Source organism: Elgaria multicarinata, chromosome 10, assembly GCF_023053635.1.
Source record: "Elgaria multicarinata webbii isolate HBS135686 ecotype San Diego chromosome 10, rElgMul1.1.pri, whole genome shotgun sequence".
Classification (NCBI taxonomy): domain Eukaryota; kingdom Metazoa; phylum Chordata; class Lepidosauria; order Squamata; family Anguidae; genus Elgaria; species Elgaria multicarinata.
The window spans coordinates 61,105,655-61,120,066 of NC_086180.1; the positions used below are offsets into that span (position 1 = coordinate 61,105,655).

At 39.3% G+C, this 14,412-nt stretch overlaps 1 protein-coding gene across 5 annotated transcripts in view; it reads left to right on the forward strand.

Moving 5' to 3' along the window:
- Positions 1-7,667, forward strand: part of SLC7A2 (solute carrier family 7 member 2) — a 56,540-nt gene extending 48,873 nt beyond the window's left edge. For all 5 annotated transcript variants that reach the window (XM_063135954.1, XM_063135952.1, XM_063135951.1 and 2 more), the window contains 4 exons: positions 913-1,115; positions 1,479-1,645; positions 3,600-3,708; positions 6,889-7,667. In XM_063135954.1, coding sequence (XP_062992024.1) covers positions 913-1,115; positions 1,479-1,645; positions 3,600-3,708; positions 6,889-7,082 — 673 coding nt within the window. In that variant the 3' untranslated portion in view covers positions 7,083-7,667. The remainder of the gene's footprint in view (positions 1-912; positions 1,116-1,478; positions 1,646-3,599; positions 3,709-6,888) is intronic.
- Positions 7,668-14,412: the final 6,745 nt, after the last annotated feature.

The window sequence follows — 14,412 nt, forward strand, 5'->3', positions numbered from 1 at the left end:
AAGATGTGTAAACATACAAAATACCATTTAAATACAGATTCTGCATGAGAAAAACATTTGCATCTGGGTCAGTGGCTGTATGATCTGGATTAAATGCCATAGCTAAACAAATGGTAAAGGAATGCCACACAAAATATGGGGGTTGTTTATTATTTATTCATTTATTTATTTCATTTCTATAACACCCAATAGCCGAAGCTCTCTGGGTGGTTCACAAAAAAGTTTACAGATCTCTTCAGAGTCTTTGATAGAAAGACTCTGATAAGTTTTGTAAAAGAGAATGTATTCTGGGATGTATTTAGATTTTCCTTTTCTTTGAGCCTCGTTTTATCTAAATATTTATTTATATTTATTTATTTATTTATTTATTACATTTATATACCACCCCATAGCCGAAGCTCTCTGGGTGGTTTACAACAGTTAAAAATGGTAAACATTAAAAAGTATACAAAATTTAAAAACCATTAGAAACATAAAAACAACAATATCCATTTAAAAACAACAGTTCTGGGGTCCATTAAAAACTTAACGTTGTTAAGTGCTGTTAAAACGCTGTTAAAATGCTGGGAGAAGAGAAAAGTCTTGACCTAGCGCTGAAAAGATAACAATGTTGGTGCCAGGCGAGCCTCATCAGGGAGATCATTCCACGGTCGGGCCTCTCCCTTGTTGCCATCCTCTGAGCTTCTCTTGGAGTAGGCACTTGGAAAAGGACCTTAGATGTTGAGCACAGTGTACGGGTAGGTTCAAGTCGGGAGAGGCATTCCATCAGGTATTGCAGTCCCAAGGCATGTAGGGCTTTATAGGTTAAAACCAGCACCTTGAATTGGGCTCGGAAACGTATAGGCAGCCAATGCAAGCGGGCCAGAATTGGTATTATATGCTCAAACTTCACCTTTGTATGTGTTCATGCAGGTACCAACCCAGTTTAAACTATGAGCAACCAAAATACTCAGCAGAAAAAGAGGCTCTTGATGGACCAGAAACAGAATGTACAAGTGAATCTCAAATTAGTATGATACCAGGGCATGGTTTTAGCCTACAAACACTGATTAATCCATCAAGTTTGCCAACAGAACAGTCTGCTACCATAGTTAGCTTTCTTGTGAGTCTGTTGGGTAAGTAAAAACCTGTCTGAATACTTGGACATCTTCGAAATTTCAACTAATAAGCGGATTGTGTTTAAACAAAACAGAAGATCAATTCACATACTGTCATCGTCCTAAATGTCAAGTGTGGAGAACTGAGGGAGGGAAAGGGGGGCTTGTGCATTGTGTCTGGGGGTAGTATTGGAGTGTCTTCAAATGTAATTTTCTTCTGGCACTTTAACTTAGAAAAAAGTTTCTTAAAACCTTTTTGAGATTTCTTAAAACCTTTTTTGAAAACGTCATTATTGCTAAACTGTTTGTATATTACACAAACAAATGAAATCTTGAAATATTGACACATTCTGTCTCTTTCCTTTGATGACCTCCACTTAGCTTTGCTGGTTTGTGGCTTAAGCATTCTGACCACCTACGGAATTCATTTCCTTGCCAATCTGGAACTTTGGAGTATCTGTCTCCTTGCAGCTCTTTCAGTACTGTTTGTCGTCATAGTACTTGTCATCTGGAGGCAACCTCAGAGTCAACAGAAAGTGGCATTTATGGTATGGAGTGGTGGAGGATGGGATGGCGAGTGACAGACTGCAGAATGTGTGTTCTTAGCAAAAACATTTCAGGGTAGGGGATGAGAAAAATAGTACTTCATCCCTGCTGCTTTTCCGGTGAAATAAATGTATAAATGCTATCCAATAACCATGTCAGTTCACTCATTTACCAACATATTTTATAGCCCACCTTTTTAGTCTACTTAATAAACTGAGCTTCTAATAAGATATTTCCTGAAAGAGCTCACAGCACAGTAAACCAGCACAGGTTTAACCTGTTGCAAACTTAAAATAATGGTTCTCCTGAAATTTGGCCTCAACTGTAGAAATTCATTTTTATTAGACTGCACTGAGATGTGAATGCATCTAAAAACAAGTGTCGTGTAGTTTTTAAATTAAAAAATATTGAATAAATATAAAAAATTGCATATTCCTAGGCCTTGAAATAAGATGTTCTGGGGGCAGGGTGGAGGCAGCCTTTGACCCACTGGCTTCAAAGACCCCAGGATCAGGCCCTCAGCTAAGGCAGCCTGGAGATGGTGTAGCTAAGTTCCCCTCCATTGGTTTGATGGGACGGGGAGGGATTCCAAATAACCACGTTCTACTGGGCTGTAAAGCCTGGCAAATCTCCCCTCCCTTGCCCTGGCTGGCATGATCTGGCTGGGCTTGGGAAATGGTGAGCAATCTGCCACCCCATTTAGGATTGCTCTCTGCAGCATAATCGTATTCATGTAGACTCATGTTCCACATTGTTCAACAGGGCTAATTCCCAGGGGAGAGCCCTAATTTTTTACCTTATTCATAAATGACAATATGGTGACATAAAGCTAAAATGTAACTCATTTAGTTGTACAAAGCACAAGTTAGTTGTCTTTTTTTATATGATGCAGAGTCCTTTTTGGCATATAAATGTAGAATGGGGTACATTGAAATATAGTTTAAATAAAATTAGTTAAATCGAAAAGTTGGGGTACACATTAGTTTAAATCTGCTAAATATAAAGTGTTCTAAGAACCAGAGGCTCTAAACTGAACTGCACATTGTAGTATAAAAGTAAAATATAAGAAGCTGACTTTACAAACCTTATCACACTATTAGCCCATCTAAACTAGTACTATCTACTTAGCCTAAAATCTCAGAGAACTGCTGGCAGCTCTGTGATTCAAGATCTTTCTACAGGGTGATTATATGACTTGTATTGCTGTGCAGACACTTAAAGTATTTCTGCAGGAGCCTGGGGGCTGTGAAGTTTCCTTTTCTGTCTATAGTCCCATATATTTGGAGAGTCTCCTGTCATTCGGCAGGCAGCAAAGGGAATGGTGGATCCTGAAAAACCCTGCTGCATACATGGGTGTGCCTGCTTTGGGCTCTCTGCCCGTGTGTGCTCCTGTTGAATTGTGGTCCTTGGCTTTAATAATAATAATAATAATAATAATAATTCTTACCCGCCTCTTACCTTCTTACCTATAAGCCTATGCGGCAGGGTCTTGCTATTTACTGTTTTACTCTGTACAGCACCATGTACATTGATGGTGCTATATAAATAAATAAATAAATAAATAAATAATAATAATAATAATAATAATAATAATAATAAAATTTGCAGCGCTGGCTACAAACCTAGGATTGGATACAAATTTAGGCAGAGTAGACCCATTGAAATAAATTTGACTTAAGCTAGTGATGACCAATGTAAGTTCCATTGATTTCAATGGGTCTACTCTAAATCTGAATCCATCTAGATTTGATTTATTACTTCAGCTTACACTTAAAATGTGGTTCAAATTGGGACTATATTCACTACAACCCTATGAAGTAGGATATTGTTTCTATTGAACTTTTATTTTATATTGACATATGATTGTGTGAGTTCTTTATATTTCCTTTTACACATTAAAACTGTAATGTGCTGATATTTGGCAACTATACTGAATTGTGAAATATTTGTCCTCAGGTTCCACTCTTGCCATTGTTGCCATCTTTGAGTATCTTAGTGAATATATACTTGATGGTGCAGCTAAGTGGAGGGACTTGGATCCGGTTTAGCATCTGGATGGCGCTTGGTAGGTTTTCTTAGATGAATAGCTGGATACTGCCATGAGCTTCCTTCTAGGTACCATTCAAATGAAAGATTTAAGACCAACTTCACATATCAAGATTTCTAGTATTGTGAGGTATTGCTGTGCATCATTGCATCTGTTCATCTCTCAATCACCTCTGTCTTGTGGTATTTGCCTAAGGTGGAAAGAGAGACTACTTGCTGCTAATTCAACGCAAGGTGACGAATGCAGTAATATAAATTCAAGCTACTACAAAATGGGAATTGCAGTTGTCTGGATAAATATCTGAGTGCCCTAAGTCAAATGAGCAAAATGTTTGCAATTCTTGCCTAGGTTCTCTATAATCAGGGGTGGGCAACTCCTGGCCCTCCAGATGTTGTTGGCCTACAACTCCCGTAATCTTTCGTCATTGGCTATATTGGGTAGGGCTGATTGGAGTTGTAAGCCAAAACATCTGGAGGGCCACAAGTTTGTCACCATTGCATATAGGAAATACAGAAGGAAACAAGCTAAAAATGGCTCCTGAACCTTTGGCTAAAGAATGCTTGGGACAAATGCATGTTGCTGAGAGAGTTTAAGTTATCGACACTCAAGAGTACATCGGTCTGTTCATGTCACAACCTGCCCACGTTATCCATGCCCTTACTGGAATGATTGATGACCTGGTTGTTTATAATAGCTCACACATTGTTAAAGGATGGTTCCAAAGGAACTGTTTGTGAGACCCATATTAAAAGAAGTCTTCCCTTGACACCCATAGTTTGTGGAATTATGAGCAAGAATAAAATCTTCCATTCTTTGTTAGTAGGTGGTGGCTAAGCCAGCTCCAGATAATCACAGATGAAATGGATTAGATCCACTTCAATCTGGCTTCAGGCTGAGCTTTGATACAGAGACTGCTTTGGTCACCCTTATAGATGATGTTCACTGGGCAAGAGGTGGGAGGAATGTAACCTCATTGATTCTCCTGGATCTCTCAGCAGCATTCATTGCCATCAACCATGGCATTCTTCTGGAATAATTGTTGCAGTTTGTAGCACTATATTGCACTGGTTCTGTTATTGCCTTGACAGGAGACTTCAATAAGTAGTACTGGGAAACGGCTATTCCACTTATCGGCACTGTCAGAGGTCTATATTATTCCCCTCTTCCATGTTGTTCGCAACTGGGTGAAGTCATCCTGATATTTCAAGCAGGTTTTCATCAATATGCAAATGACACCAGTTCTATTTCTCTTTTTCATTTGAGCCAGATATTGCAGTCTGCCTGCCTGGAATCCGTAATGGACTGGAAGAGGGTGAATAAATAGAAATTCAGTCCAGACAAGATAGAATTGCCATGATGGGTTGTCCTATTCCTGGTGAAGTGATGGAAATGTGAGCCTTAAACAGGGGGTCTCATTCCCCCCAAAAAAGTTCAGATTCATGGCCCTGGAATGTTCCTGGTTCTGGGTCTCCTCCTAGATGGCCAGGCTGAGGAAGTGATTAGGAGCACATTTCATCAGTTTTGGATGATTTGCTAGTGACACCCCTTCCTGGAAAAGAGGGGTCTCAACGCTGGTACACACCATGGTAAACTCTCTCTTGCATTGTTCTATAAATGAGGCTGCCTGTTGAAGGCTGCTTGGAAATTGCAAGTGATTCAAAATGCAGCCGCCAGATTAATTTCTGACATTTATGTGTCAGCCAGTGTGGTGTAGTGGCTAAGGTGCTGGACTTGGAGTCGGGAGATCCGGGTTCTAATCCCCACTCAGCCATGGAAACCCACTGGGTGACTTTGGGCCAGTCACATACTCTCAGCTCAACCCACCTCACAGGGTTATTGTTGTGAGGATAACATGGAGAGGAAGACGATTATGTATGCTGCCTTGGGTTCCTTGGAGGAAAAAAGGTGGGATATAAATGTAATAAATAAATAAATATATGTTGCATGGGCTCCACAGCTTCCCAATCTGTTCCCAAACCAAATTCAATGTGGTGGTACTTATTTTTTAAAAAGATCTATAGTTTGCGGAATGAGTCTTTTTGGTGGTGGCTTCTATGGCATATCTGTGTCCTTGCCCGTTTTAAATAGGCAGTGACAAAACAGTCCTTTCCCTCAGGCTCACAATCTGAAAGACAGGACACAAAAAGAAAAAGGGATGAGGACAGAAGAAAAAAACGTATATATCAACTAGATAAGTTGTGAAGAATTCAGTGAGAGGAGGATTCAAAATGGCCCAGCCACTCAGCCAAAGGCAGCTCTTTTCACATATTGTAAAAAGTGGTGGAAAGTAGAAATGCAAGCAAGCACATTCAAGAATCTGCTTTTCATCACTGCTTGTAAGGTAGAGTGGTTCTTGGTTTAATTATAGGACAAGTCAATTTTTGCTCTGTGTCAGCTGCAGGCTTTTACAAGTAGCTCAAAAGTTCGCCAGTCATTCTGGGGTGAGACAGCCTTTACTTTTTGAAAGTATTCCTTCTTGTTTGACAGACACAAAAAATGACACCAAGGAGAGGAGTTTCTCCTTAACTTCCCATTAACTCCCTTAACTTCCAGACCAACCCTATCTGCCTAGCAAGCAGCCAGTTTCTGCTGTTGTTGGATATGAGATGTTTCAATCCCTTGATGGTGCTCTTGCTAGAAACCCTGTTTGCAATCAAGAAGAAATACTTCCCAGAAGTAAAGACTTCCTCATCCTGGAATCCCTGACAATATAGATTTACAGGAAGTTCAAATTTTTCATTCTCTGTCATAATAGGCCAAAACTTAATTTGTTTCTGGCTCCCTCGGTACCACAATCCTCCAGGCACAATCTTGCTAGAAGGGCATATAGACACTTGGAAGAGGTCTTCAAGCTGCTTTTTGTCCTGTTGTGCTATGGCTGGGGAGACCCAGGTTCAAATCCCTACTCTGCCGTGAAGCTAATTCTATGATCCTGGGCCAGTCACTATCTCTCAGCCTATCCATTCTCACGGGGCTGTTTTGAGTAGAAAATGGGTGGGGGATGGAATCTGAATGTCACTCTGAGCTTCTTGTAGAAAAAGTTGTATATACGTGTTAAAACAATACTGGGATGGGAACTTGGTGTGGCGGTCTGAGCAAGTTCTAAGTCAGATCTACTCTGATAATCTTGGGTAGAGGAACAGAAACAGAGAATAAATGACAGCCCTGGAAAAAATACTGTTTCTTTTCTTTTGAAAGGTTTGCTTATTTATTTTGCTTACGGCATCCGACACAGCGTGGAAAGTCATCCAAGGGAAGAAGATGATGATGAAGACAGTTGCTCAGAAAAAAGTGAAACTCCAGAAAAGAGCTATGTGGGAAGTGCAAACGAGCAGGAAAATGCGAGTGAAAGTGCTCAGTTTATTACACATGAAAGGACAAGCGAATGTTGAGGGTTGCTGACCGCCATTTGTCTTTCCCGCAGTAAACTAACAGAATGTAGTTGCTGGGAGTAAAAAATGGTCAAACAATTGCTATTTGTGCTTTGTGATAACATCTACTAGAAAATATGAAAGATGATCTAGGCTGGCTGCTAGATATATCATCCAAAGGAGATTTTCTCAGGTGGTGGTTACCTGAAGTGAAACTACCAAGGAAGTGGAGGGGAAGAAGCTTTCCATTGGGCTGTTCTTACCTGTCTGTCATGCTAAAAATGTTGGGAATGATCTTAGCAACATCCTACAACTTTAATTATCAGGACACCCTAAAACTAATTCCTTGGGAGTATCTAAAAGTGGGGAGTTGAGCATTGGAGACATTGGAGACATGTGTTTTTGTTTCTATGTTTTAAAAATGTGATAGCAGTGTTAAATAACCATGTCACTAGATGTTTGCAGCCTTTCTTCCATCACAGAAATGTTAATTCTTGAAAAATTATTTTAAAAATACAGCTAAGTGGGTTGGTAGGGAATACCCAGAGGAGAAATTTGGCATATCTTAGCAATGCTGTGTAGTGCATATCTATAAAATAATGATATGTGTTATCTTCATATCAGTATTTTTTCCAAGCTCTCCTTTCTTGCCAGTGGAAAAACAAAACAGGCTGTTGCTACTAACTTGCAAGGAACTTAAAGCACTAACAAACAACAAGAGTCTATGGAACTGGGGATTTTGTAGGTGCTGGATGAAATTGAATTATTGTTTGATGATGTTGCTGAATGTATGAACATTCATTGTTTGTCAGTAGCTGCCACCATTCCTTTACAGCAGAACTGTCTACTCATGTGAGCATACACATACATTAGATGGTGAATTAGCCTATGGCCAAACAAATAAGCTCATAGAGTTCTGCAGTTAAGGAATATGAAACTGCTAGGACACTAGTTCAGACTTTCAGGCTTGGGGACCAAATACGACCCTCCAGGGGTCCCAATCTGGACCTTTGGGGTTCCTCAGAAGGTCCTGCCCTATTTCCCTGACTCTACCACCTTTTCCCAAACACCAATCTTTTGGTGGTTTCCAGGCTTTTGTGCAGTTCTTCCTTGTTCTTAAAAGTTGAAATGGCTCCCTTAAGGCTTAGTTACTGGTAGTAATAGCTTTAAGCTAAAATACGTTTCTATTTTTGGTATTTTGGCCCCACCACTGAAATGTGGCCCCTCGAAAGATTCTCTGAAGTGAAACTTCCCTCAGGCTGAAAGAGGTTCTGCACCCCTATGCTGAGATGTCATGAACCACAGTGATCTTTGGACTCATGCACTCTCCTGTCCTTCTCTGGCACAGTGCAAAGAGTTTGAAAGTTTTTGCTTTTGTTTTTGATTAACTGTGGTTTAGTATTTTGTCCAAACCTGAAAAACTGTGGGTCATCTTAACTATGTTTACATGGCAGCTTCAAACTCTGGTTTCTGAAGCTGGCTTGCTTAAACCATAGTTAACAAGTCCAGTTCAGGGTTTGGACGTAATTGTGGATAATCAAAAATAGAAGTGAAAGCCTTTGATCTCCTCTTTGCAACTGTGCCAGGAAAAGGGGGGGGGAGAAGCTTGCAATCTCAAGGCTTGCTATGGCTTGTTCCCATCACAAACTATATTTTATCCTGACATTTAAATGCAGCTAATGGGTGTTCTCTACCCATTGGAACTACTATGTTCTTCAGTGGTTTCTGCTATCATCACTGATCTAATATTTATTATATAAATCATGAACAGAACTTTATTTTTTTCCCCAGGGAATGTGTCTCCATCTTGTTAAGAAACAGGTGTGTATGTGAGTGTGTAGGAGATAAACAGGAAAACAAACACATGTACATTGATGGTGCTATATAAATAAATAAATAAATAATAATAATAATAACCTTCTAATCCAGCTAAGTTCTGGGAAAAAACAGTGATGTTTCAATGGGTGGCAGGTGGGTTGTTGTTTTAGCTTTGAAGTAATATTTTATATATACATTTTGAGGCAGATGTTTGCATCTTATTAAATGCAATTGGTCACCATTGGATTGCATGCTTGTCATTCTATCTGGTCAGAGGTTGACAATGTGGCTAATAGATAAGTAGAGAAGTAGCCACAGTGTCCTAATTTGTGGAGATGCAGCAAAGAAATATAGACGTCCCCATCCAATTGTTCTTGGCTATTATGTACTTAGTGTGAGAAGGAAAGTAGTGTCAGCTTTGGACATTACAAAAGTATTTGGGTGGGTGGGAATGAATTATGCTTCCCTGCAGATGCAAGTTCATATATTTCACCATAGGGCAAATGTGCAAGTTCCTGTTTTATGCGATTTCAGCAGAAAGACAAAAAGAGGAAACACCCATCAAAAGAGCCTCTTTCCCTACCCTGTCCCACCTATGTGTAACTTTTGAAGCCAATCTAGCAATACAAAGTATAATAACTGTAGCTATGACAGCATTGTTATTTGACTTAAAATGGTAAAGGATGGGTATTTATCTTTGCTTCTTATGCATAAGCTTGTATAAATGGCTGAAAAGAACACTTACGGAAATATATGAAATACGATGCTAATGTGAGAAATCTTGTTACGATAAAATAGGGTGCCCTGACTGCTGCCATTATTGAATGTAAATAGTATTACAGCAGAGTCTGAAGTATATTGCTCTGATTAATTGATCTTTTTTGCAATACTGTAGAAACTCTCTCTCTTTTAATAACTTAAAAGACTTGAGCTATGGGGGGGGGGGGGGGAGAATTTTATTAAAATAACTGAAAAGAGCCTAACATTCGGAGAAGACAAAAATAGCAAGAAGGAAGTAATGGTAGTTATTTTTAGTAGCGGAGAAATGTCTGCAGGTCAGGTTTGTAATTAATCTTTTAAAAACGTCCTTGGATTGTGGGTATTCTTAAACGTTTAATTGATGTACTGTAACTATTACAAACAATGGAAACTGAAACAAAGAAGAGAGAATCTACTTACCTGTTCTATGCAGGTAATAGAGCCATGAATCCTGAGCTAAATACTATTTATTTGGATTGTGAGCATCTCCAAAGTACATTGGAAACTCCTCAGATGTGGAAAGGAATTTTCACTTTTGACACTGGCTTTAAAAGCAATTGGAGTTCCCATAAGATAACTTCAGGATCTCTTGATGTTACATTTTGAAGACACTATTTCATGGGCTCACATGTGTACTTGTGGCTTTAGCAACATGTGGAAATAGTTCTGCTTCTACAAGAAACCTCTGAATCTAGATATATTGTTTGGTTATTACATAAGAAATGAGCACATGTACCTATATGTCTTTGGGGGTGGGTGGGATTAACATGAGAGGCAGTTCTTGTTCTTTGGTTTCTAGAAGTAATTTAGAGAAATATACAACTAGTTGAAGGACAGTCCCACAGGAAACTGAATTGAAAAGCAGCTCAACAACTCTTAGGATCTGAGGGAAGTAAGTGTGAGTAAACGAAAATGATTCTGCTTGACATTCTGACCCAGATCACATGTCACAGCAGGGACAAGCAGAGTGTATGGGTTGTGTGCTCATCTTAATTAACAACCTAGAATCTATGGGTAGGTGGGTTGTTTCATGGCATGCGAACCAGGAAACTCTGGGTTGTTTATAGATTGTTTAAACACTAAAAATTAAAGTGCCTTTTTCAGTATCTACAAAAGTATTGGATTTTCACTTAACTCGGTATACCAATTTTTGTTCACATAGCAAGTAATTCTTTGTTCTTCTGGGCAAATGCAAAATCTTAATGTTAAGGCTTATAACAAGTTTTTTGTTTTTTTTTATCAAAACCCTCTTAGAGTCATTGTTTTATGGCTTTAGGATTTCTGATGTATGGAGTTCTTTCTTATGCAATAGGTTTTCTATTTTTTCCAATGGAAGAAACTCCTGCAGACAGGTCTTCAGGCCCATAAATAGCATGGTCATTGTGATCTAATGATACACTGGGGGTTGTTATAAATCAGTGCAAAACAATTAAACCTAAATATGCATAATCTAATATTTTTAAAGCTGTGTTAATGACATTCTGCCTCTTCACCTGTCATCTGTTTACATATGGATATATACGGGAATACAGTCACCTATCCCAGTGTCAGGGTCCTGCAGCTCTGCTTTCTTCACTGGAATGAATGGGAAGCCTGTGCACTAGATCAGGTTATTGGGTTGAGCGTTTACAGCTATTTTACTACTGTCTCTTGAATGCCCTCTAATTAGTGATTCTTTTTGTATTCTTCCCTTCCAATGAAGAGTTCAGAACTGTGGTTTGCTCAAGTCCACCCACTGAACTCTGAGTGGAGAATAGCTGTTTCCATATGTAGCCAAATGTTTTTTTAATTGTTCCCAATACCTAAATCCATACAACTTTAACAATTACATTACTAACCTATATCTAGATATTACAAACATGTTTTCTTCTTAATTTCTCTTTCAAATGCCTTTAAAAAAGAATCTAATGCCCACTTTAATTGAAACCAGTGATAGGGAATTGATTATGCCATCTCTGGGACTGGCATAAATCACCAGGCAGCCTTTTTCTTTCGGGGTGGGTGTCTGTGTCGGGGGCCCAGAAGAACTGTGGATCCACAGCTTCTCCTGACATGCCTCCTAGCCCGCTCCCAGCACACCTCCTTTTACCCCTTACTGATGTTAGACTTCTGTCTTTGGAAAGAAACTGCCACCCAAGTTTCTGTGACGGCTAGAGGGGGAATTTGAGATTGGACTCTTCAGCCATAGAAGGGTGGATTCAACATACCCTAAGGCTTCTGGGACACCCTCCTAGGGACTATAGGATTGCAGCTTCAACTGGACTTATCACTGTGTGTGTGTGTGTGTGTGTGTGTGTACATATATGTACATTGTAGTATTACCATGCATATGTGTTTGCTGTGCACATAAAAGGGGATAAATTGTTTTTAGCTCCAGCCAGGATGCTTAATACTCTCTATAGAGAAGTCAGATTTTTTAATTAATGTACAGATGTATTTAGAATGCGGAAAGGAATAAAAATATTTGGTGCTTTGGGTGTTTTAACTTTTACAAGAAAAATGTCAGTAGTGAATAGTTACTATAGACTTTGAGAATAAATTTATACTGCTGCTGTATAATTTTAAAAATGCTGCTTACGAGGGTAATTGTGCATTTGTTGTATGTTTTTTAAAATAAAATTTAAAATTATACATGTTGTATACTTTTTATTTTGTATCTTCCAAAGTGGTAGAGATACATACACCATAATGATCAAACATGGTAAAAATCATAATATCTATAACAATGTTTCTATATTCAAAAAGATCTTAATAGTCATTTTACACACGTTTTGCTACCTTGTAAATACCAAAATTTTATTCAAGCAATAATGTGAGTGTTAACAAACCTGTATTATATCCCATGATCTACACATCTGAAATAAATAATTCAGTTCAGAAATTGCATGAGCACTGTAATTCTTGGTGAGAACATAGAAAGATGGGTGTTGAGCCATGTGACTAATTATTAGATGGCTTGGCACCCATACCATTCGTCTCTTTTGCAGCAACACTGCTACCGATGTAACCTAGATCTTGGAAACTCAATATTCAGATCTCAACACGATTATTCCACTGATTGGATGGATGCACTGGTGACCTCATTCTGCATTACTAATGTACATGCTACTGTGCATTCACTCTGGAGGGCCAGAGGTTGGGGAAGGCTGTTCTGAGGGCTTAGGAACAGCAATAACAAAATGCATTAGAGAAGCATTCTATTTAATTTGCTTTGTCTTTTACCTTTTCAGGGCCAGGGATGGGAACCATGTGGCCCTCCAGATGCAGTTGGGATTACAGGGAAGTTGCAGTCCAGCAACACCTGCAGGAACACACATTCCTGATCCCTGATCTATTCTAAGATAATTATTCACAAAGAAACAGAAGTTCCCATCCAGTTGTCCTTGGCTATTATGTACTTGGTATGAGAAGGAAAGTAGTGTCAGCTTTGGACATTATAAAAGTATTTGGTGGAGGGGGGATGGGAATGAATTATGCTTCCCTGCAGATGTTGGACTGCAATTCTCTTCAGCCCCAGACAGCATGGCCAGTGGTTGGAGCATGATAGTTAGTAGAAGTGAGACATTGAAGGAAATGAAAAACAATACCAGAGGAGTTGTGGGAGTATATGCTGCTTAAATCACGGAGGAGAGAAATGCTGGTTGGCTAAGTCTGCTGTCACTTGACCTCACCCGAAATAACAGTAGGAGAGAGTTCCCAGATAGAAGGGGGGAAATGTTGCTGAATACAGATCTACTGGCTGCAAGGAATAAGATCAAAGGAGAGTGGAAACACGAGATTTGATTATACTTGCTTTGTGGAAAACACTTGTAGGCCAGGACAGCCAGAATAATACTGTAAAATTCCTGTACTCCATGTTGCAGTTTCTTGGCAGGTTTGGGGTGACTGCTCTCTGAATTTGGCATACATTATAGCCACACAGTTCTTGGGCAGTGCCACTCTATCCAGGTTGATTTATTTGTGCTCTGCCCTCTCAGTTTGAGGCACATAGTCATACAAGGGCACTCTGTCACATCCAGAAAGTCTTTTGGACTTGCTTAGTTTGAGGAACGTATTCTTATTTATTATATTTCTGTACCACTAGTAGCTGAAGCTTTTTGGTCAATTTACAATTAAAACCATAAACACACAAATTATTGAAGGAACTCTGTACATACAGCTTTTGATCACTGGAATATTTTTATGTTTCCATTTCCCTAACCAGTTTTCTTTCTATCATGGACAGCGTCTTTTTTAAAAACTGAAACTTGGTACTCAACAAGTATATTCCCCCTCTGCTGCATAGACTTAAGGCCAATACAGGAGTGGCAGATGGTCATTACGCAGACCATGTGTATAGGGAAAATAGCCTGAGGACCTAGGTAGCACACAGCCTGCATAATTTCTATCTTCCCAGTCTGCTATACAAAGTTGCAGGGTTGGGCAACTTGTAGGCCAAAACATTTGGATGTTCATAACTCCTAACAGCCCTAGCCAGCATAGCCAATGGTGAGAAATGATGGGAATTATAGGCTGGGAAACATCTGGAGAGTCATAAGTTGCCACCCCTTAAAGAGACAGCAATGCTTTAGGAGTAATTGTTTACAATAGGCATTTCTGGTCCAAATACTGTTTTCAGTGACCCGGTTTTCTGCTACCCTTGCAGAATGTATCATTTGAGAAAGATTGGGAATCTTCTTTCTCTGTCAGTGGTTTTAATAATCAGAATACTGCCTAGAAAATGAGGATTTTCCTCTGCATTGCCCATCCAAATCTCAGCAATATGTGCATGGGA